The sequence below is a fragment of the Melanostigma gelatinosum genome, assembly GCF_949748355.1.
Source record: "Melanostigma gelatinosum genome assembly, chromosome: 21".
Taxonomy (NCBI): Eukaryota; Metazoa; Chordata; class Actinopteri; order Perciformes; family Zoarcidae; genus Melanostigma; species Melanostigma gelatinosum.
In genome coordinates, this window is record NC_136654.1 from 4,537,256 (window position 1) to 4,561,225 (window position 23,970).

At 45.5% G+C, this 23,970-nt stretch overlaps 2 protein-coding genes across 5 annotated transcripts; both read left to right on the top strand.

Annotated features, from left to right (window-relative positions):
• The first annotated feature begins 1,191 nt into the window (after window positions 1-1,191).
• Window positions 1,192-7,499, top strand: csnk1e (casein kinase 1, epsilon). Its single transcript, XM_079292636.1, has 11 exons — window positions 1,192-1,320; window positions 2,523-2,620; window positions 2,723-2,833; window positions 3,249-3,397; window positions 4,192-4,420; window positions 4,665-4,835; window positions 4,973-5,121; window positions 5,276-5,474; window positions 5,559-5,704; window positions 6,550-6,604; window positions 7,401-7,499. Exons 2-10 carry the CDS (start codon window positions 2,545-2,547, stop codon window positions 6,580-6,582), a joined length of 1,263 nt encoding a protein of 420 aa, XP_079148762.1. The 5' UTR covers window positions 1,192-1,320; window positions 2,523-2,544; the 3' UTR covers window positions 6,583-6,604; window positions 7,401-7,499.
• Window positions 7,500-10,156: 2,657 nt separating this feature from the next.
• tmem184ba (transmembrane protein 184ba) lies at window positions 10,157-20,747 on the top strand. Of its 4 annotated transcripts, none has more exons than XM_079293026.1 (9): window positions 10,157-10,445; window positions 10,513-10,573; window positions 12,140-12,373; window positions 13,032-13,197; window positions 15,565-15,655; window positions 15,869-16,036; window positions 16,437-16,606; window positions 16,692-16,886; window positions 17,791-20,747. In XM_079293026.1, exons 3-9 carry the CDS (start codon window positions 12,140-12,142, stop codon window positions 18,018-18,020), a joined length of 1,254 nt encoding a protein of 417 aa, XP_079149152.1. In that variant the 5' UTR covers window positions 10,157-10,445; window positions 10,513-10,573; the 3' UTR covers window positions 18,021-20,747. The 4 variants fall into 4 exon arrangements, with proteins under 4 accessions (XP_079149152.1, XP_079149153.1, XP_079149151.1 ...); XM_079293027.1 differs by having other exon boundaries at window positions 10,157-10,426; window positions 10,511-10,573; XM_079293025.1 differs by having other exon boundaries at window positions 10,157-10,573.
• The last annotated feature ends 3,223 nt before the right edge of the window (window positions 20,748-23,970 follow it).

Consider the following 23,970-nt stretch of genomic DNA (forward strand, 5'->3'; position numbering starts at 1 on the left):
AGCTAAGAGACGAGCAGGTACTTGTGTTTCTAATGAACTGTTGATGAAAGCACAGACAACACGGATACATCATCTATCCATGTTCATCAGACCTGACTCTCAGTGAGCAGCTCTTGGATGTAGCTGCCATGCGCAGGACGACGACAGGGAGGAACATTAGTGATGCAGAGAGGTGACACAAACAGCTTTGAACAAAGTTCATGTCAGAACTTCTGTTTGATATTTGTCTGTTATTTTCTTTAACAGTTTGATCTTTGATAGAGTCATGTGGGTTTCTTAACCCTCAACTAAAATGGTTTATGTTATAATAACAGAAATGTTTAAATGTCATTTTTCATTTATATAACTGCATGTACAATATGTTTACACTTGAATGAACAATAATCAAATGCAGAGAGAGTTATTGAACAATATGTTCGGGAGAAGTTAGTTATACAGTCTTACAGTTACAACCGGCCCTTTGAGGGCGACCGTGATGCTGATGTGGCCCAGACTGAAAATGAGTTTGACTCCCCTGATCTACATCATTGCAGCTTCCACACATTGTTGGCATTCTTTTCTTATTTATCTGTTATTTTAAGCACCTTTTCCCATTGTAATGGGGTTGTAGTTCTTTTCTGTATACAGAGTAATGTTAAAAGCCTCCAATTCCACTTCAAACAGGCTTATGATCATATCTTATTTTTTGCATGTCGTGTGTATAAAGTAAGACGTTTGTGTCGGCCTACCACTAGAGGGCGCTGACACTTGGACACAACCACGAGCGGAACCCTCGCAGAGCACCGACCTGCAGATGCTGTCGTCGTCACATTTGTTTCAGCAGGAATTCATTTGAGATGTAAACACGTGCAGCAGCTTTGAGTGAAGGGTTCGCTTCATTCGTGCCTCCGAAGAAAAACAAAATCATCAGCAGCAGCAGCAACGCGGCGACTTTAAGACAATCCGGGCATCTCTTCAAGTCCACGGATGACATCATTGATATTGTCAAGGGTGTAAACTGAGAGAGGGCAGGGAGGGAGCGAGAGAGGGAGGGAAGGAGTAGAGAGGACCTCAGTGTCTGGTTTCGGCGTTTTTTCTCACCCCCCCCCCCCCTCCCAAAAAAAAATCGTGACAGAGAATCTTCCAGAGACGCGGGGCTCCGGTCGACTCGGATCAGCTTGTATATTTTGTGTGTGTGTGTGTGTGTGTTTTTTAAGGGAGTGGGGGATTCGGGTCACACATCTCCGAGGATATGAGCCGTCCGAAGCGTCCGTGTTTCGCTGTCCAGGGTCCTGAGTGAGACGGAGCCAGCGGGGCGACCACGGAGCCTGACATAACCCGGTGAGGAGGAGGTGAGGGGGGGCGGTGTATGTTGGCTATTCAAGGTGTCTGGAGGTGTGTGCGCGCGTGTGTGTGTGTGTGCGTTTGGGGTTATGGAGGGGTGCGGTTATGAGAATTATTCCCACATTTGATGGTCAGTGCGGGATGAACGGTGTGTGTTTTGGGTGTTTTCCCCCTTCCGTCTCCTGTGCTATCTGGGGCAACTGCATGAAGTATTCTCTCTGAAAAATACACGTCGTCTCGCGTGTTTGTTGTTTTTGCAGCCCTTTGCAGCAGCGCGTCTCCGTTCTGTAACACTGACAGGAGCAGCTCTGAGGAGAGACCCGAGCTGAAGGGGTTTGGTGATGTGCAGCAGTGGCTCGCTCTGCTTTATTTCCCCGCTGCACAGTGTATGTGGACAGGAACGTGTGCAGGTCTACAACGCAGCCAAGACCAAAAAATAAAATAAAATAACTTAGTCAGCGTTGAGTGTATCGTCAAACTGGCTTGCTAACCTCAGTCATTTCCCACTTTTAAGTCCATGTTCCATGGCCGCTCAGACACACACACACAGGGCCTTGGATGAGGAAAAACATGACTCATTCGACAATTTGGAGAGTTTGTGCAAATAACTTGTACACAGGACCAGACTCCCCTTAGAGTGCTTTTGGGAAGATTGAGTAAGATGCTGAGCCAGCCCCCCCCCCCTCCCCTCCCCAATCAGCTCTGAATAAATCATGTTATACAACTACACGCTTTGTTTTCCTCAGAGGAGACAGTGTGCAGGCCCGTGCACTTTATAAACACTTTATTGGCCTGCATCGTCGTCCAGGAGCAGGGCGGCGACATGAGACCCTGAAGTCTTGAAAATGTGTTGCTCCCGCAGTGGCTTCAGTCACATAAAGTCACTTCACAGCTGCAAGTGGAGCAACATTTTCCTTTTACAGTCCCAGTAACTCAGGCTGCACTACGTCACTGCCTTGCCTCAGTCATTCGCACTTTTCATTCTTTCTCATCCTTGCCGTTGATTTTTTATTTTTATTTTTTCCCTCAAGATTCCAGTTTCATTTCCTTCCACGATGCAGCCGCCCCAGGGTTCACAGCGTTCAGTGTAAAGTCTGCAGTTTGCACCACTGTCCTTGTACTATATTGATCACCACTGATTGATGACAGCTCCGTGTGTGTTTGTATCTGTGTGTTTGTGTGTGTGTTTACTCCCTTAGTGAGTTTAAAAGCTCAGAAGCCATGGAGTTGAGGGTGGGCAACAAGTACCGCCTTGGGAGGAAGATAGGGAGCGGATCCTTTGGAGATATTTACCTCGGTGAGAATTTGGACTGTTTGTGACCCGATATCGGTCCTTCATCTTCATTGTTGGCAATGACACGATGTGTTGTAACTACATCTCCAGCATTTCTCCCACCAGGCTCTAACATTGCTACAGGAGAGGAAGTCGCCATCAAACTGGAATGCGTGAAAACCAAACATCCACAGCTCCACATCGAGAGCAAGTTTTACAAGATGATGCAGGGCGGAGGTAAGATGTGCTTCAGGAGGCACTGAGAGGCAGTGGAGAGTTCAAGGGGAGCTAAGGGGTATTTAGAGGTGCTGAGGGAAATGATGATGGGAGTGTTGTTTAGGAGGCATTGTAGTGCATTTAGAGACATTAAAGAGGGATTTCAGAACATATAAGGGCGTTTGAGGGACACTGAAAGGCGTCTTTGAGTGGAATTAAGGAGCATTGAAGTCAGTTCAGGGTTGTTGAGAGATAGTAATGGCCATTCAGTAGTGTTGAGTTGTAGTCAGAGGTGTTGAGAGAATATACAGGATATATAGTATATGCGCTGTATATATATTGTATTGTAAATGGGTGGATTATAACCATTGTCAACCCTGTTATCACGCGCTGTTCTGCTTCCTAACCCTCTGATTCCCCCCCCCCCCACACACAGTGGGAATCCCGTCTATTAAGTGGTGCGGAGCGGAAGGCGACTACAATGTTATGGTAATGGAGCTGCTGGGCCCCAGTCTGGAGGACCTGTTCAACTTCTGCTCCCGCAAGTTCAGTCTGAAGACGGTCCTGCTGCTGGCCGACCAGATGGTGAGACAGCCCGACCGACCGCAGTCTGTAAAACCTAATAGTTCATCAGGGTTGATCCTCAGACCCACAGCCAATCGTTTCCACACGAGCCCTCAGTTATAACTCATGACTAGAAGAGCTCGCTGTTAAAGTTCATGCATGTGCACCTTTGCGTGCACATAATGCACTGAAGTCAACCTCCGGCTGGGAGAGTTACGCAGATTCCAATGAAAGGATGTGGCTATTTTAACACCGGAGCGAAATGGATCATTTGAGAATCGCCGAATAATTCTCTGACGCTCCTGTCCTTTCCTCTCCTCTCCTGTCCTCTCCTCTCCTCTCCTCTCCTCTCCTCTCCTCTCCTCTCCTCTCCTCTCCTCTCCTCTCCTCTCCTCTCCTCTCCTCTCGGGACAATAACTAAGGTTTTAACTGTCTCATAATACTGAATGGCCTCTATATATCTACAGAAAGGCTGACAGGGTTATTGATCAATACCAATGACTCAACTATTATTTCACTGGGCAATGAGACTCGTGACCTTTAAAACTCACTTTCAGTTTCAGACCGAGCCCTCTTTAACTCTATCAATCCCTCGTCAAATTGATAACTGACAGGACCGTAGCCCACAATTGCACATACTGACCTACTGACCGATTACTACCATTTTCTATAGCATACCACCTCATAGGCAGCCATTGACCTCCACTTCTTTTAACACGTTATGAAAATCACTTGCAGAGATGTGAGGTAATCCATGACTGTAAAGATTTCATTTCTTTCCATTTTCACCTTCATGTGAAACCTCTCCGTTCCAGATCAGCAGGATTGAATACATCCACTCCAAGAACTTCATCCACAGAGACGTGAAGCCTGACAACTTCCTGATGGGGCTCGGCAAGAAGGGCAACCTGGTCTACATCATCGACTTCGGCCTGGCCAAGAAATACCGGGACGCCCGAACGCACCAGCACATCCCCTACCGTGAGAACAAGAACCTCACCGGCACCGCCCGCTACGCCTCCATCAACACCCACCTGGGCATTGGTAAGGCAGCACACAGGCAGCGCTCGGCCTACATATCGACGCAGGAGTTTATGTTTGCTCTGCTGACGCCGCGGTGGAGTGTCAGCAGAATATGTTGCCATCTGCAGCCTCCTTCCGTGTCCTTTCCTCTCCTTCTTCCTTATATCTTCCACTTCTCTTTTTGCCCTCCTGTCCTTTTTCTTCTTCTCACTCTTCTCTCTCTCTCTCTCTCTCTCTCTCTCTCTCTCTGTCTTCTCCTCCACAGAGCAGTCGAGGCGAGACGACCTGGAGTCGCTGGGCTACGTTCTCATGTACTTCAACCTGGGCTCTCTGCCCTGGCAGGGGCTCAAGGCTGCCACCAAGAGGCAGAAGTACGAACGCATCAGCGAGAAGAAGATGTCCACGCCCATCGAGGTGCTCTGCAAGGGATACCCATGTGAGTATAGACAAACAGAAACCGGAGAAAAGGCCAATTTAAATAGGACCATTGCAATAACTCTGTCTCGTCGAATCAAACTCCATGTATGTGCACACATACATGGCTGATTGCGATTGCTCTCCTGTGCTTCCCAGCTGAGTTCTCCACTTACCTGAACATGTGTCGCTCCCTGCGGTTCGACGACAAGCCGGACTACTCCTACCTGAGGCAGCTCTTCAGGAACCTTTTCCACAGACAGGGCTTCTCCTACGACTACGTCTTTGACTGGAACATGCTGAAGTTTGTGAGTGGCTCGTCCAGAACTCAAACCCAGTTAGCAGAGCGCTGTCAGCGTGGCGCTTTCGTCCAACGAGCTCAAGCTCGGAGCTTCAAAAGCCTTTTCCGTTTCGGTCCTCTTCGGCATACATTCACACCCGCGCTGTTCCTCTGTGTTTCAGGGGGCCGGCAGGACCGCAGAGGATGGAGAGAGGGAGAGGAGGGAGGGAAAAGAGGGCGAGGAGCGAGCAGGAGGAGGCCAAAGAAGAGGCGGAGGTCGCGCTCTGCCGCCTGCTCCGAACCCTTCGGCGGCCAACAGAGTCAGGAACGAGGCGGATGCTGCTCCCTCGAACCCGGCCGCGCGCGCGGTCCAGCAGTCAGGTCAGGGTGGCGCCCGCGGTTTCGGAGATGCAACTGTAAGAGAGAGTGACGGCCCTCAGTTCAAACGTTTGTCTTTGTTGGCAGGGAACCGCTCCCCTCAGGCGGGGAGAGCCGAGCGGGCCGAGCGAGAGAGGAAGGTGGCCATGAGGCTTCATCGCGGGGCCCCCGCCAACGTCTCCTCCTCCGACCTCACCGCACGCCTCGACCAATCGCGCATCGCCGCATCACAGGTGGGAAGACTGTGGCATCAGTTGCTTCAGCTTATTTATGAGGAAATCCATTCAGGCTAAGATTTATAGAGCACACAGAGTGCACAGAAGGATTATTTTTATCTTGAACTGCATGTTGACTTTGCTGGATTCTGTTATTCTTGCCACTCATGTTGATGCAAATTCATAATGCATGATGGCAGATTGCAAATATTGGAGCTCGGAAAATAACCGAACACAATCCACTCATAATTACCACCACCAATATATTGATGTGAAGAGTTGTCGTTGCTGTGCAGTTTAAGTCTGACGTGAAACAAACAGAGACTAATCCCCCGAGTCAGGTTTGTGTCCCAAAGCTTGTTTATAATTTGTAATTGAACTCTCTCCATTGCTCTTTCGTTGATCAGGGATCGTGTCAGCATCCTGCAGTAATGCCAGCCATTCTAAATATCCAGACAAATAATCCCACACGCACGAGTAATCTGGCGGAGCTGTTCCAAATTCAAACGGATTCATTCTCAATGACACTGCACAGTCTGCGTTTTCATGAATTCACTGTGAAGCAGACAAAATAAGGACGTTTGCCGTATATTTCTATGATCTTGATTCATCTTGCCGGTCCACACATTTTGTCGATTTCTGTGCTTCTGCTCCTCTGTGGGTCTACTTTGTGAGAGGGACACTTTTGAACAGATCACAAATATCCATATTCCGACCAAAGATCTCAACTTAAATCAAGAACTAAGAACTCCAAAATGATTTGGGCACGAAAAAGCTCAGATCTTAAACACAGTGTATTCTTCAGGTTTCTGTCTTTTCCATTTGAGCCGCTTCAAGCTTCTCATCTTTCCCTCCACACTCAGGTCAGTGTGCCGTTTGAACATCTGGCAAAGTGAGTTACTCCTGGCTGACCTGCAGGTATGGACAAATCTCTCTCTCTCACACACACACACACACACACACACACACACACACACACACACACACACACACACACACACACACACACACACACACACACACAGCATGCTTGATGACCCCTGACCCCCTTACCCTTAATAGACATTCAGAAATAAATAGTTGATACTGTGCTAAAATTGTTTTTCAACTGCAGTGATTCTGCCAAAGAAATAACGATTATTCCGCAAATAAATAATCAAATAGAGAGATGTGGCGTTGCGTTCAATAAGTCAAGTAAAAGGAGGAAGAATCAACGTGACATTTTTTAATGAAACCTTTTTTATTTCCTTGTAGAATGAATGTTGCTGGCCAATATTGGTATTGCAGTCTAATAGGACGCACGCATCTATGACAGGATACAATGATGAAATAATGACATTTTGGACAGACATGGATGTAAACTGAAACATCTGTATGTATATAAATAAATACTCATTAGAGCATCTAATGTGCTGATGAAAATAGTCCCCGACAAATGCACTATTTCCTCCTGTTCGAGTGACGTTTGCTAAAAACAACAAGCAGCCGTATGTATCTGTGAGCTGGTTTTAAAGATTCATTTCTTCAGTGGGAACTAATGGGCTTTGGGCTGAGTGCACAGAATGTATCGAGAGACAGAATAATGCATCGCTTGTATCATTTCATGAGATTTGTTGACACACAAAAGAGAAATACAGAATATTTTCAGTCATGTCCTTTGTTTACCCACAAGTGACGTTTCTCTTCCTTGTTTTGTTTCTTTGTTGTTCCGCAGCTGCAGGGTATCAAATACCCCTTACTTTTCAAATGGATGAATGAAAACATGAGTGAGTGGAGGAAGACAAGAGGAGCAGGAGGAGGCGTGGCAGGCCCCTAAAGGGGGGGGGGGGGTGGAGGCCATCCGTGTGTCTGTCAGTGTGCTGTGTGAACAGTGGTGACCAGGAGGAGCCGAGGGAACATTGAAACGATAGAAACCGGCGGGACAAACAAACTCTGGGCTGGAACTGGTTGGTACTGCTTCATCGGGATGTGGCTGGAAGGAGGGAAGTGGGCCACACAACACACAGGTCCCGCCCCTTCTTTGCTAATATTCACCTGCACATCGACTCAGAGGCTCAACTTGCGACAGAAAAAACAAAACGTGCACAAAATGGACAAAATTTCACAAATTCTGTGATAAAAATGGTTTCAAAAAACATCAACTATTAACCTGCTACGAGATACATCCGCTGCTTATGGTGTTCTTAATTCTGAATAAATATGTACACAACTATGGCGACACAAACAACAGACGAGACAGGAGGATCCTTGGGAACGGATCAAAGGGAGGATCAGAGGGAATAAATGTGTGTCTGCGTTGGGTTTGTGGACGGGGAAGCGAGGCTGCTTCATGTCAATAAGTGTCGCTGTCTGTCCGCGTGTTGCCGTCTTAAGTGTTCGTTTTGCCTTTTAGATTTGCTTTTAGAGAGCCGACAGGGATGGAGGAGGGGAAGGTGACTGTTGGATGAATTACCCATGAATCGTAACAGAAGGCCGGTCCCCAATTAAAACCTCCTTTCCTTCGGCACACTTGTTGCTGTCTTGCCTATATGAGAGCCTGACCAGGGGAACATGCTGCACTGAGAGGAAGGAGGAGGAAGACTGCTGTGAGTTGAGGACAGAATGAAAGGGCGAGCTGCGAGGATTGTACCATATGATGACGCCTTAGTCCAGCTTGTAACTCCGGGTATGAAAAGACTTGAGAAAGTTAGACGATCTTGGTGGTGAACAAGTCTGGTGTTGTATTTTTGTTCATTACTTTAGCTTTTCTTTCCTCTGTTTTATTATACATGTATAATGTGTAGATACCTTTTGCCAGATTGTTTAACGAGTGTTTACTTCCTGACAGCCCTGTGGGGGGGGGGGTACCACTGACCTTTGGAGTCCGCCAGAAGTGTGTGTTTTGGTTTCCACTGAGGCGGGCAATGACAGAAAGGTTTCTTGTTAATATTTCAAGGAGTGTTTTGACCCGGCCCTGTCAGGATGGACTGATGCCACTGATGCTCATGAGCTGTCTGGTGTCCTGTACATTTCTTTACCCATGCTTCAACTTTATTACTGTGATATTTGTGTATATTTTCTGAATCAATAAAAATATACACAGCTTATACAGACTTCTAATGTCATGTTTCAACTGATTGCAAAATATCTGACGATTCACATTTATTATTTGATGCTAAATATGTTGTATTTGTTTTTTTTAATGTAGATATACTGTACATGTTTATGTGTTGAAATGACACATATATATATATATATCCTTATCAACTTGATTTTCTTTTTTCAGAATTTATTTATTTATTTGATCACATGCCATATAGAGCATCACTCACATGGACGTTCCTAAACGTGATTTAATTATTTATTTTTTGTTTATTAGTTATGTGTTTACGTATTTGCTGCAGTGTTGAGCACACGACAATTCACCAAATATGCCTTTATGCTGTTATTTTGTTTTAAATTCTTCAACGGCTATTTTCTGGTGTAGTTCATTTGTATAGCACCTTTCAACAACAAGGTAATTCTAAGTGCTGTACATAAGACAGAAATGTATTAAGAAAATGACACAAGGCAATATAAGAATACACACACAAATATAATTTTGACAAGCAAATAGATGATGGGAGTGCTCAAATAGAATAAGACACATTAGACAGTATACAAATTACAGGGCAAGATATGAATAAAGAGTCCCAAGTTTAAGTTAAGAGGCAGATGTGTGGTGCATACAAACTGAATGCTGCTTCACTCTGGGGACAGCAGAAGACACGTCCCAGACAATCTGAGAGTCAATAGTCAGGATTTTAGGAAAGTTGAAATTGGGACCCACCCACCTCAGAAATGTCTGTCTAACTACCAACAAAATCCATTAAAATGTTGTTACTATTTTAAAAGAAAAATCTAAAAAAGTTGAATTCGATTAATTGATGTAAATGGTAATTAGGTCTACATGTTCTGCAAATTGTATTACCCGAAAACTCAGTATATCAACCTCGACCATTTTATTTTATTTTAAAAGTGTTTTTTGTGAGTGCTCCAACTTCATGGAAGTACAATAAAATGATCAAAGCCCAAAAATCGTCCTCAAAAGTAGGCATTGGATGTTCTTGGAAAATGAAAAACCTACCTAAAAAGGACAATCAACATAACAATTATTATTATGGTGAGTGTTTGTTGCCCACGCACTCTGACGACACAGTTAGGACAGGAAGTAACAAACAAGTAACTCATCTTTGTACATCACCCACATTCACGACGCTGAACCGAGAATAGACCCGCGCATGCTCAGTGTTCGGTGAACAAACTCCGCCCTGTTCCGGGTTAATAATGGATACTGGTGTGTGATTGGCTGAACAGGCTCGTCCTCGCGGTGTGGGCGGAGCTTCTCTGACCTGCAGCTAATCCGACAGGGATTGGTTTGAAATCAACGGAGTGGAGAGAAAAGGGGAGCCGAGAGGAATGACGGAGTCCACTGTTTTAACTTCAGAAACACGGACACTAGACAACGTTAATGCACAGAAGAGAACAAACAGGATGTTATAGCGGTTGTTTAACATGACTCTCTAACTTTAGAGTTGAGTTTTTTTTGGGGGGGGGCGGGAGACGCAGAGGCTGACGGGGCAGTCCGTCGCGGGCTCAACATGGATGTTTGGGGAGCAACGGTGCGGCTCTGAGGAGGAATTAAGGCTGTTTTCAGGGTAGTCTGCTCGTGGCTTCAACTGACGGAGCTCAGGAGGATTTCAAAGCAGTAGCCTGTTTGCAAGGAGAGCCTCTAAAACAGGTTGGAAATGCCTTTTCTTAACTCGACACTTTTTGTTACCCGACTAATAAAGTGTCTCTTCTTCCAGTGTCCAGGTTTAAAAACAAATCCAGTCTGTGCATTGTTGAGGCTATTAACAGTTAGCTGAGGTAAGTCATTTCAAACTTTGCTATTTGTGGTTAACTTGTCTGAACGTGAGCTTCATGTCCATACTATTAATTCACAGCAGTACAATAAATCACTGTTATTGAAGTAAAACGGATGGAAAGTTTCTGCTGAATAAAGCCCAGTGGTGGTGGTGGTGGTGGTGGTGGTGGTGGTGGTGGTGGTTGTTGTTGTTGCTTCAGCCAGTATGATAATCCAGTCTGGCTGTCACCCATACCATGACTAGCTTTGAATTATCCCCCATCATCACCCCTTTCCATCTGTTGCGTTGCTTTATTCCTGACCCCCTGCCTCTCTGATATATTATTCCTCTGTGTGTGTGTGTGTGGGAGTGGGAAAGAGAGAGAGAGAGAGAGAGATACTGACCTTTTTATTGCCTTTCACATGAAACACAGATGTCCCCGTGCTTCAGCGCAGCATCATTTTACTGGCATTGTGTCTGTGTGTGTATGTGTGGCTGCTGATGCCTTCACTTCTCCTCGTTGACCTGTAGATGTGCTGACGCCTGGCAAACCAACACAAATGACCTGCTGTCGCACACACACGCGCACACACACACACACACACACGTACACACAAACAGCGAACCTGTAGCTCCTCTCAGCCTCACATATAAAAGTGTGAAAGCAGCCTAACTGGTTTATGAAACCACCAAATTCAATAACTTGCTTTTTTAATGCATTTAGTGTTGTAAAGAAATTGTGTGTGTGTGGAATGGCACGATGTGAGCCTGTCGGTACACGAACACACATTACCCTGAGAGCGTTACTGCGTCACCTTGGAGACCGTGACGAGCTGCTGCTTACGGAACGTGTCTTCCGGCCACTTAAAGTCCAGTCATCTTCTGGAGCTGCAGTGGATGTGGCAGCGTTTGTGTGGCGTCTTTTGCCCATCCCCACCTGAATTTGGGGAAAGCTGTTGTTCCAATCACTAGTCAGATATGTGAATATCAGAGGTGGGAATTACAGGTCTTTGACGCTGTTACGAAACATTTTTAGGTCAATTATGTTGTTTGAGTCTGTATTTTTTGTTATTTCCGAGGGTAACCGGCCTCATCCAGGTTTTCCTCCAGTGTTTGATTATCATATACGGAGGAATCAGTGAATCCTCAAAATACCAGAATGCCTTGCAGCTAAATGACATGTTGCTTCCTGTGCTATAGAGCTCACACGCTCCGCCTTAAACCACTGCTGACTCGATGTTTAGCCATGTTATCTGGCAGTGATCAAATGGCATTCTGGGAGTTTTCTTTCCAGAAAGTCCGACACGTATACCATTGTACAACATGCCGCACACACATGCTCGAGCTGTGATAAAATGTTGACCTGTAGTGTATCTGTGTTTGTCCTCTTATCTGTCTTCCCATCTCAGATTACACATGGCACTGATAACGGAGCGTGTGATCTATGTTCCAGGTTGATGATTACTCGTGCACATGGATGTTCATACGTGATGAATTGTCTCACAGCGTAGTCATTGTTTGAAAAGAGTTTCAGGAGGTTTCCATATGTACTCGCAGACGCCCCATCTGTGTTCTGTGTCCCTTCCAGATGTTGAATGTGTGGAGACGGGACGTGCCGCTCTCAGAGAGGCTGGGGGAGGACTCGGTCCTGGCTGCAGCACCCGCCCCCCCGCCAACGGCAGCCCCGACGGGCCCCAACATGTCGTGGCTCCCGGAAGCCCCGTTGCTGAGCACGGACCAGCCGATCTTCCTCATGACTCCCGCGGCGCAGGCCGTGTCCGGCTTCTTCGTCTGGACCGCACTCATCCTCACCTGTCACCAGGTATCTGCTCCCAAACAGCAGAAGGAGCTGGGGGGGGGGGGTTAAATCATCATCCTTAAACTGTTTGAATTACACAGCTGGAGATACAGATGCACAAATGATGTGATCCTGCAAACACGCACACATCTGCTCAGGCCCAGAGAAGGGCAGGGGTTGCTTGGCAACATCCCTCAGCAGGTGTTTGTGATACAGAGCGTGAATGCACACACACACACATGAAGGTGAAACTTGATCCAGGTGGATGAATAGCTGAATAGACTCTGTGTTTTTCTCTTTGACACATTCCTGAGCGGTGATGTGATGTGTTGATTAAGGTCAGTCGATTAAAGATAGACATAACACACATCTGAATGTTCTCAAGAATCTGTGTCCTCATAATGACGATGACGATTCTTAATTTAGTTTCCAAGTCCTTTTTATGAAGCTCTGTTCAAGCCTACCGTGACTTGCTGTGTTATCTCCCTACACGCGTGTTTAAGCCCTTTGATTCAGGCTTATGAGTCCACAGTAAGAACGGGGAAGCAGCTTATATCACACAAAGGTGTAGAATATCTTCCTTCTAATCCAGCCTGCAGAGCACCGTGAACTGAGTTTCACGCTGACGTAGTGCGGGTGTTTTACTGTCGGTGTTTTAAAGCTTCTCTCCGGTCTCTCCCAGATCTACATGCACCTTCGTTTCTACAGCTCGCCGAGGGAGCAGCGCCACATCGTGCGGATCCTCTTCATCGTCCCCATCTACGCCTTCGACTCCTGGCTCAGCCTCCTCTTCTTCACCAACGACCAGTACTACGTGTACTTTGACACCGTCCGGGACTGCTATGAGGGTAAGAGCGAGCTTTTGTCTTCACCCTGTGGAGCTCAGTCATCTGTGGAGCTCATCTGGACTTTAATGATTCAAATGTGATTCAAAAGTGTCGTACATATATTCATATGTATTTGGATAGAAGCTCTTATTCATTCCCAAGTTGTTTTTAGTTGATAAATTGGACGTTTGGTTTTTATATTACTTGTTCCCATGGATCAATGGCTGACTGTTCAAGGTGTTATATGGTCTGGGTTTATTAAGTTGATGGTGAGCCGGCAGCTTTGCTGAGCAGATGAATGACGCAAAAACAAAACAAAATGCCGTCCGGTGCTCTGAATCTCTGACGACGTTTGAATTGGCAGAACGGCAGCTCGCCGGCCTCCGCTCCTCATTCCCCAGAGTCAGCTGTGACGCTCGCTGGGAGTGACACGGGCGTCACTTCCTGTATCCGCGCGTTGGTGACGTCTCATGCATTTGAATGTGACGGGGGAGGCGCTCTGCGTGCGGTTCTGCTTTCGGCAGGAAGCGGCGTCAGTGTTGTGGTCGACGTGTCGCTCTCTCGTACAGAAGGCTCTCCTCTCTTTACCTTCCCTCCTCTTTACTCTCAACCAAATCCTTTTCAGCAACTTTCCAACTTTTCGTCCTATCCTTGTCTCGCTCCTCCTCTCTTTCCTCCCGTTTGTCTCCCCCTTCCCACAATGCATCAGAGCCCCCCCGCCCACATCTTTTCCTGAGCGAAGAAGGGCCCGACCTGTTGCGTGGCAACCGCTGCTCGCAAATCTTCCTCATCAACCAGAACGGCCGCATCCCATAATGACTTTCTCGCAACCAAACTTGCTGCAAAGTTCAGATTCTCACTGTACGAAAGGCCTACTGTATCACCGTGGCAACTAGCCCGGCCCGCGGGGGTCCTTGGAGAGAAGTGAAGGAGCACAATGGTGAACAGCTGAGACACGGAGAGCTACGCAGATCTACCGGCTCTCCTCCGTCAGCGCTGTGCGCTCGCTCTTGTGCTGAAGTCAGACTGTGAGATGGTATTTATGGCATCTTATCACTTCAGCCTGACGTAAGACAGTAGACCACAGAAGGCTTTGTGAGTGAGTGTGAGTGTGTGTGAGTGTGTGTGTGTGAGTGTGTGTGTGTGTGTGTGTTTGTGTTTGTGGGTGGAGCAGAGAGAGAGCAGAGAGTCAAGATTGAGGAAAAGGAAAATATTACAACTCATCGGATCACTGAGGTAAAAATAATCAGTGCCAGCAGTACAGCTGCTTTGAGATCAGTATTGTGACACAACACGTACAAACATCCTCCTGAACCTCACACACACACACACACACACACACACACCATGGCACACGCCCAAGATATATCACATTCTCATTCCCAGTAAAGCGATACACACCCCTCCCCTGCTCGCCTGCTCACATGCACTAGAGTCATGAGACTAGAGTGTGTTAACAGGATTAGCCCGGCTGTGTTTTTATGGTCATCATCGCGCTCTCACTGGAGCAGCACAGAGGAGAGATAATCCACCGGGCACAAGAGACGGTCAGGTGGAGACAGTCACACAGTGAGGGAGGGAGGGAGGGAGGGGGGGTGGGGGGGGTGATTTAAGGTTATGCTCGAGCATGCGTAAGCCAGTGAAGGGTCGTCAGAGGGATGGTAACGCATAGCTCCACTCGGTCACCTTTAGTTTGTTACATGTTAAATAGCAGTTGAGTGAATCTGAGTCTGAGTTGAACGATATGATGGTGGTCTTTGTTGACCATATAGCCCCCGCCTTGTCTGTGATGGTGTGTGAACCTGTTTTAGATTCACGGTCATGTCTTACTGTCCTGCTGAAATAGTAGAAATCGAACATTTTACGTCCGTACCGAGTGTTTTCAGCTACAATCAGCTACAGTCTTTTAGATCTTTACATATACCGGTAAACGACACATGATTCTGCAACTTGTTTGTCTGCAGATGTCTAAATAGGTGGGACAGGAAGTGATGTGTGGGTGCGTGGGGGTCGGCTGACTCAAGGATTCTCTCTGATCTACGTTGTAGTTTGTGGTTTTACAGTTAAAGCAGTTTTCTCACTGTTGCTGTTTGCAGTTGCTGTTGGGCAACGTGCTGTTAAACCTGTTTTCACACTGGCTACATGAAGTAAACATGTATTTATGGTAATCATTTTTACGCCAATTTGAAGATGATATCTTAAAGCAGATATACAGAGAACAGGCTCCAGTCCTGGAGGAAGACATTTTGACATGTCACAGTAGGTAAAAAGCCAAACACTGCCCTCTGAAACATCATGCTGGCTTGTGAAGGACTACCATGATTATTAAAATAAGTAAACACACAGAGATAATATCAACTAACCCTTTCTCTCCTTATTTGTCCCCAGCTTTTGTGATTTACAACTTCCTGAGTCTGTGCTATGAATACCTGGGAGGAGAGAGCGCCATCATGGCCGAGATCAGAGGGAAACCCATCGAGTGAGTCTCGCACATCCTCTGTTGAAGAATCTGATTCTGAACGGCTGTTAAAGCATGAAACATGTAGACCCTCCCAGCATGGCTCCGTGAGCAGCAGAACTCTGCGTTCTCGTTCATTCCATCACAACTGAGGAATCTATTGCCTTAATTGGCAAATGTTCCCGCAAATATCAGAGACCTCAAGTATGAACCAGGTGTGTTTGGTCCCATCAGGTCCAGCTGCATGTACGGCACCTGCTGTCTGAGGGGAAAGGCCTACTCCATCGGCTTCCTGCGCTTCTGTAAGCAGGCCACGCTGCAGTTCTGCGTGGTCAAACCGCTCATGGCCGCCGTCACCGTCATCCTGCAGGCCTACGGCAAATACAAGGACGGAGACTTCAAGTAAGTGCTGCTGAACAGCAGGGGTGGGAATCGCCAGAGATCTCGCGATACGATATTATCGCGATACTTCGATATTATCGCCATACTTTCACGATACTGCGATATTCTGAGTATTGTGATAACATATATTGCGATTTATTACTTTTTTCAACTTCAAATTATGTCCCCAAAGGAAAACTGTGTCAACAACATGTTTTATCTGAGTTCTTTCTCTGATGTCTCCATCTTTGTTTCGACCAACTTCCTACCAATCACGCAAGCAGACCCGGCACCTCTGCTGACCTCACCAGAAAACAACTCAGCACCATCTAGTGGACTGAAATTTAGGCTTAGATTTAGGCTTTTAGCATGAACAACACCTCTAACATCGGTCTCTCTCTGACTTCTTCTCTCTCGACAGCATTGCGGGCGGCTACCTGTACGTGACCATCGTCTACAACGTCTCCGTTAGCCTGTCTCTGTACGCCCTCTTCCTCTTTTACTTCTCCACCAAAGAGCTGCTCAGCCCGTACAGCCCCATGCTCAAGTTCCTCACGGTCAAGTCCGTCATCTTCCTCTCCTTCTGGCAGGGTAGGGGTAACCTCACGAGACGCAGCATGCTTTTTAAAGATGCTTTTTTATGATCCTTAAGTCTCATCTTGTCATTTGTGGTCAGGCATGTTGCTGGCCATCCTGGAGAAGTGTGGGGCCATCCCCCAGATCGACTCGGCGGAGGTGTCTGTGGGCGAGGGGACGGTCGCCGCCGGCTATCAGAACTTCATCATTTGCATCGAGATGTTTTTCGCAGCGCTGGCTCTGCGCCACGCTTTCACCTACAAAGTCTACATGGACAAGAGTCTCGATTCACAAGGTGAGGAGGGGGAAGAGGGACCCTTACCGTGTGACTTCTGACACCACAACAGAGTTTACTGTTACTAAAGGAAACATCTAAATATTCTCAAATCGCCTTTTGTCTCCGTTTCATCTCCATCTGTTCCAATGTGTTTTCTTTCTCTACTTCATCGCCCGTCTTTTGATCACACCTTGATTTGACTTCGTCCTCTTTATTCTTTTCCATTATTTTCCCCTGTTTCTACACATCCATCTTCATGTGTCTCTTTTCTTCTCTGCTGTGCATAAAGGACCCGTTCCTACATACGGAGAGTTTGGTAGGTTGAACACTGACGATGTTTACTCCCCCCCCGCTTCCTTTTTGTTCATGCTGCCACTGTTTTTAGGTAGTTCTTACTTCTTCCTCCTGTTCCTAAACTGATCATCTTTTACGTTCCCCTTTCTATCCTGTTTTTCTTCCCTCCCCGTCACTGTGAACCATCTCCTCTCTCTAAATCACTTCCACTGTTCTCTTACAATTCCTCCTTTTTTTTTACCCCCAAATTTTTCTTTCACCCATGTCGTCCTTCTGTCCCGCTGTTTAACACCCTCTGAATCACCGACGCCCCGTTCTTCTGTCTTTTCCTCTCCCACCCTTCTCCTCGTCCACTAAATCACTCTTCTTCTCACTCTATTCTCTCTTCTTCTCCTCTCCTTTGATTTGCTCCCACATCTTTGCTTAAATCTCCATAAATCCACCCCCCCCCCCATTATGTTGAACCCACTCTTTTTTCTTTCCCTCCTTTCCTCCCTCTTCTTCCCTTTCTCTCCTCTCACTCACTCCTACATCCTTTTATTTCCTCTCCCCTTCTCTTATTTCAACCTCCTTTGCGCTCTTTCTTTCTCCCGTCCTCTAACTCTCTGGTGTCGCCCGCCTCCCTCAGGCCGCTGTGCCCCCATGAAGAGCATCTCCAGCAGCCTGAAGGAGACCATGAACCCGGGCGACATGGTGCAGGACGCCATCCACAACTTCTCCCCGGCCTACCAGCAGTACACCCAGCAGTCCACGCTGGAGCAGGGGGCGCCGGCGCCCGTCTCCCGCACACTCAGCGCCGTCGGGGGCCGCGGGGACACGGAGAAGACCCTCCTGCTGAGCTCCGACGACGAATTCTAGAGCGGAACCGAATGTTTTTATGGCAGATGGTACTAAACCCTTCCCATGCAGCTGGCCCTCTTGGACGTGTGAGTCATTAGAAAGGTGTGTGTTCGACATTTTTCTGTTTCTGATCGCGAATTCTAGGACCTTCCTGCATAAACATTCATGTAGCCACATTTCTAGAGCGTCTCGGTGGGAACGCTTTCACACGAACCTTTTTCATTTCCTGGCCGACTTTTTTTAAGTTTGGAAAGTTTGTGAGTCACACTCTTACACACTGAGTCATACTTGACTTTTGGAATGAAAGTTTTCTGGCTCGGACGATTTCACATTTCAGCTCAGTCTTGTAGCAATGTAGTCGTCCTCATGGATTTTAATTTTTTTATTTTTCTGGACCTGTATTGCATTTTGAAGGCCCTGTTTTCAGATTGTCATCGGCTGTTTATCAAGCCATGAACATCCTTAAAGTTCAACAAGAATATTTACTCAATGAATGGAAATAGAAAATTTAACTTTTAGTTTTATGAACTTTAAACTTGATATTAATTTGCAGCAATTTTTATCAAATTAGTTTATTTGCAAATGCATTATTGTGCTTCAAACAGAAGCTGTTGTAAGTATCGCAGCAGTCTTGTGGTACAGTCATTAAACTATATAACGGGGAACATGTGTCTCGATAAATTGTAAGACAGCTGGCGGTACCCTGTTGCATTGTGGGATTTTAAGGGATGTCCTTTACTGCATTGTGGGGATGGATTTAAAGGGAAACGTAGTCAAAAACATGAGTTAAACATGAGTTAATGTCAGTTGTATGGATGAACGTGGTCATTGATATTAGTGGGAGCAGATTATAGATTATACAGTACGTCTGCTGCAGGACTGAAGGATTACAGTATACTGGTGTGATGTCAGTGGCTGGGATTAAAGCCTGTTCACTCAGGGAGAGGACCGCTGCAGACCACAATGTAGGTTAACTGGATTGAGGGATGAACACCGGAGGAATGTCGGTTAAAGATAACTTGAGATGCTTGTTCTCTGTAGAGGAGCGCTGGAATTAAACCTTTCTTCATATACGTACATGATTCCAAATGTTTAAATCAAACAAATTCAAATGTTCTCACTTTAGTGTGAAAGGGATTAATAGAGGTCTTGTGCATCATTTTTAGCTGTTCAAAAGATAACTCATTTTTGGACATATTTGAGCAGACGACCAATCGGATTACCAGCAGTGACATCATCAGTCGCGACCCAAACTTTAAAATCCATGCCCCCTGGAGATCTCGCAACATTTTTCCTTTGATAACCAGATGATTCATCAAATAAGTACGAGTGTTAAAAACACACACATACATGTTTATTTCTTAGCAAAAATGTATTTCTGTTTGACTCATTTTGACTATTTTTTGAGCAGTTTAATATCAAGATGATGTCTTTTCAAATATCCCCCTATTTCACCACCAAGTGTTCCTGATTGGCTCCAAATACTTAAGCCAGACTAACTTCCATCCAGATCAAGAGAGCTTTCTGCAGTATGGTGACCGCTGTGTCAGGTTTCAGTGTTGTACGTGTTTCGCTTGTACGGTCTTAAGTTTTTATCTTAAAATATATTTTCTGCACATTTTACAGTGAGTTATGGTAAATTTGAAAGAAAAGAAGCCCTGAATATTAGCACAGTAATATGAGAAGATATATATTATGTTTACCACATTTTCATCTTATGCATTTACAATAGAATCAATATTCTCCGTTAACAGAACACCATTTGTTTGACTTGGATGCTCTTCCAGTCTTTTCTTGTAACTTTTAACTTCCCCGCAGGCAGAGCTGGTTATTTTTATTTTCTTCTTACACTAAATTGAAGTCCTTGAGTCCTCTGAATGAGTCACACGGAGCGTGCCGCCGTGTTTACTGTACCCACTGTCGCCGCCCTGCTGTAGCTCGGCATGAACACCAGGGGCCGCGTGGAAAAGATGCGGACGCTCTTATCTGCGAGCAGACAGCCAGCTATCGCGCACGTTAAGCTTGACTCGCATGTAACTGCTTTGTCTGAGCACCAGTCTGTCACTTCTTTTAATCCTCTCACCAGAGGAGAGAAGCCAGCCTCAGACTGTGGTCATGGGTCTTTTTTAATTTTAAATTGTTCCGCTTCTGCCTGACATCATATTGGAATAGGACAGAAGCCACGTCTGTGCACAGGAGCTGCTATTTTTAGACTGCGCTTAGTGTTGTCTGGATAATTAGGCTGCTACATTTTGACATGGATACACTGACTGAGCGTCAGCCAGCTACAGATGATCCGGTGTTTCTTTTACAAACTAATTTGGACACTTTGAATGCCATAATTCATCCTCTTTCTCTGCTTGTTAAGATGTCCTGGTGTTTATGAATCTAGCTGAAGAAATGCTGCAGACTGATGTTGTAAATAGTTTTACGTGCCGTCTTCAGGGGGGAAAGTATGTTGAAATCGTCATACATGCTCTGAAGATGGAGAGAAAAATACCTAGTTTTGTATTTTTACTAAATCTTTTTTTATTATTTTGATGACTTTTGGTTTCTAGTTGTTTGTATATGATGAAGCTGCTCATGACACTATTATTTCATGTCAAATGGAGACGATATAATAAAAGATATTTAGTCTGGTATGTAAGTTAACAGTTTGTTTTGTTTAAAGCCTCAGTAGGTAAACTGTTTAAAGATCCTCCTCCACGGATACACTCAGCTTTAAATAACTTGTCTGAAAGTATTCTTCCATTAAAACAAGTCAAATACTAATTACTGGTTAACATTTCTTAAAATTGCATTTGCTTCTTCGCCCTCATTGAAAAATCCAGAATGATTGTTTAGATTAGTTTCGAAAGTTGAACCACTGCAATTCCCTTTTTCAGTATATGTGTCACTGGGTCGGACTAAATAAGGACGGTAACGCAGCCTAAAGATTTAATTTCTGCACAACAAAACGTCAAAACCGTACTCTTTAAAAACAAACAAACCGGGCCCATGCTTGTTTTGAAGGCCAAAGCATTTTGGATGAGTGCACTTCCACGATTCACCCACCAGCAGGAGACACAGGCCGTGTTCTCACAGAGAAGGATTAGGAAGCTGTTCCAGACGGGAGGAAGGAAGGCCGTGTGCAAAAGCTCCTCCACAGCGTGCAGGTGAACACAGACGGCCGGAGTCAACTCCACATTGGGCGAGCCATTAGCGGCTTTAAAACGCCCCGGAGCGCAACGTGACCACAAAGCGGCACCGGTGAAACATAATTGATGGTTATTAAGTAGTTTATTTTCTCTTTTCTTTGGCGGCAGGTGAGTTTTGGTTGGCGAGTGACTAAAGGCAAACTAAACTGGTTTCGTAATGACACGTTGTGTGTGTAGCAAAATCACTAACGTTGGCGTCTGTTTGCCGAGTGCTGCTGTAGTTGCTTGGTGAGTCAGCATTATTTTGCATTGTACAGCGGGCAACGTGAAGTGTATCTGAACATAATTTACAGATATTTTGAAATAGGTCATTAAAGGGAGAAATAACACTGCTCACATTTTAAAAAAAAAATGCCATGTAAGCACTTCTAGTCTCACTAAAGTTCATTCAAAAACTCTTGTTTCTACTTTTAACCTCGAGCTTCTTCTGATCCAGAGCGATAACTTGAGCAACACATCCTGTGGATCCCCTTCCCTTTCAACCCACAACCACACCATGTTATGTACAATATGTACAACATTTATTATAATTAATATATAAAATAGACAATGTACTTAAATTTTCACAATAGAAAAAATACAAGTAATAAATACAAAAAAAACTTTTTTTGTTTTGCAAGTATTACAAAACATCCAGCACAGTTTGACAGACGTGAGACGTTAAAATATTGGGAATAAATGCTTTTTTTGCCACACCGATATTCATATAGCTAAATATATGCCTCATATCTTGGTCAACACAGTGTGTTGTGTTACGACGCCTGCTTATAAATGATATTGCGAGCACTATTCAGTGGCCTGGACTCCACGACGGCCGAGCCTGTTGGAGCACATCGTGGCTGAAACGGCTCGACTGATTGAGGTTTTCAAGTGAATAACGCGCCACCTCTCTCAACCTTCTTCCCCAGTCCGCCATGCCTACTTTCTTTCTCCATCGTTCCAACAACTCCTCTACCCTTCCTCTTTCCACCTTTCTTTCCACATTTCCTTTAACATCCTGTGGATCTGCCCAACCAGCCAAATACAGAAGTGACCTTAATTTTTCATACAAACAAACAAAAATCATCATAGAAAAATAATATCCCGCCAAGAATCCACTATGACAAGCCAAGTACAAACATGGTGAGAACACGCACGCACAAAAAAAAAAAAAAAATCATACAGCAATATGGCCATTGGCTTTGAGCATATTTCTACATAGCTAATAATTAACATTTTGTAAAGTAATCATCGTTGCCAAACACAATAATTAGACGTGAGAATATCCCCGGACTAGTCATAAGTAAGTACTTCTGAACACACAGAACATCACAGCACTCGTTAGCTTGTCTTTTCATAACATCTACCTTTAAATACAAATAAAATATAGAATATATCTCTGATAAATGTCACTCAACATTTTCGTCTCTCAACGGCACGTACAAACATTACAAATAAGAACACAAGACGGGAATGTATGCGGCGGATTCGCATCGGATTGAGCGTAATTCCTACCAGATGAGACTCCGCTATTACACATTTGTAGCAAAAACAAAACAAACTGACCAACATCTGTTGTTGGGAGTCTACCAGATATGAAAAGAAAGAGCAGACCGTAGCAAATTTACTGCACAGTGGAGATTGTGAAATGAGCAATGAGGGATTAGAGCTCAGAAATTCAGAGAAAGCCCAAATAAAGAAATGTGCGGTCAACAATGAGCGATTACAGTCTTGTTTTCACCCTTTCCCCTCTTAGGTTTGCATTCTCCTCACTCCCAAATACACTGAAGGCACTGCGTTAATGTGAGGAACGTGTACACGAGCAGTACAAAACTACTTTCGTAGAACAGGTAGGAAGTCACGGCGGATGCATCCAAAGAAAAAAGAAAAGAAACGCCACCGAAACCAACGGGAAGGAATTCATGACTCACAGATTCTGTGTTTTCTCAACCTTGTTCTGAACCGTGTAGCCACTTTTGCTTTCGAAACCCATGTGATCCGAACAGTTGTTAGTCTTCTCCTGTGACCCCCCCCCCGCTCCCACCTGCACGTTAAGTGACACCGTGGTTGGGAGACTCTGCATTAATGACTAACAGAAGAGAATGAATCAGACTTTGGGACATTTTCTTGCACAGTAGCAGAGACAGACGGAGAGGCCTGGGCTGGTTCGAGGAAACAGCTAGTAGCTTCAGCTGAGCAGGGAACATGTACAGTAACGGTGGTTTGTGTCGGTCTGGCTTCAGTCAGAGTCCAGTTAGTCAATGTCTACGCCCCGTGTGGACCAGGGACTGAGTGTGAGGGTTTTTTTGTGCGCGTGTGTGTGTATGTGTGTGTTGACTGTGTGAGTGCATCAGTGCTCGACGCCTCGTTCACATTAATCCGGCTGCATCTTTCTGAACAAATGCTCTGAAGTACATGTCGGCCAACTAAGCCGCAGTGTCCTCAACCAGCATGAGTGGAGGACACCTCGGTCCGGGGCCTTTGCTTTGGAAAACTACACACGGCCGCTGTCGTCGCACTCGGCTCCGTCAACACCGTGTCACGCAGGAATGAATGACTCCTGCTTACGTAAGTCCTATGGAATTTAAAAATGTGAACGAGGCGCAACGCAGACAAGTGCTTAGTATTTTCCTACTAAAGTCGTTTTCCTGTTCTTCGGCATGTGTGTGCGTGTGTATGGCGCATATATAGATATATATATATATATCTATATATGTGCCTGTGTGTGTTTGTTTGCATTGCAGGTTGTGCGTCCCCCCCCCTTCCCCTCCCCCCCAGTCCAGCAGCTCCTT

Excerpts from the sequence above, each read along its gene's own strand:
- csnk1e (XM_079292636.1), top strand. The coding sequence starts at position 2,545 with ATGGAGTTGAGGGTGGGCAACAAGTACCGCCTTGGGAGGAAGATAGGG. Across the intron at positions 3,398-4,191 it reads TGCTGCTGGCCGACCAGATG|ATCAGCAGGATTGAATACAT; the intron begins GTGAGACAGCCC and ends TCTCCGTTCCAG. Across the intron at positions 5,122-5,275 it reads ACTGGAACATGCTGAAGTTT|GGGGCCGGCAGGACCGCAGA; the intron begins GTGAGTGGCTCG and ends TCTGTGTTTCAG.
- tmem184ba (XM_079293025.1), top strand. The coding sequence starts at position 12,140 with ATGTTGAATGTGTGGAGACGGGACGTGCCGCTCTCAGAGAGGCTGGGG. Across the intron at positions 12,374-13,031 it reads TCATCCTCACCTGTCACCAG|ATCTACATGCACCTTCGTTT; the intron begins GTATCTGCTCCC and ends GGTCTCTCCCAG. Across the intron at positions 16,887-17,790 it reads CAAGAGTCTCGATTCACAAG|GCCGCTGTGCCCCCATGAAG; the intron begins GTGAGGAGGGGG and ends CGCCTCCCTCAG.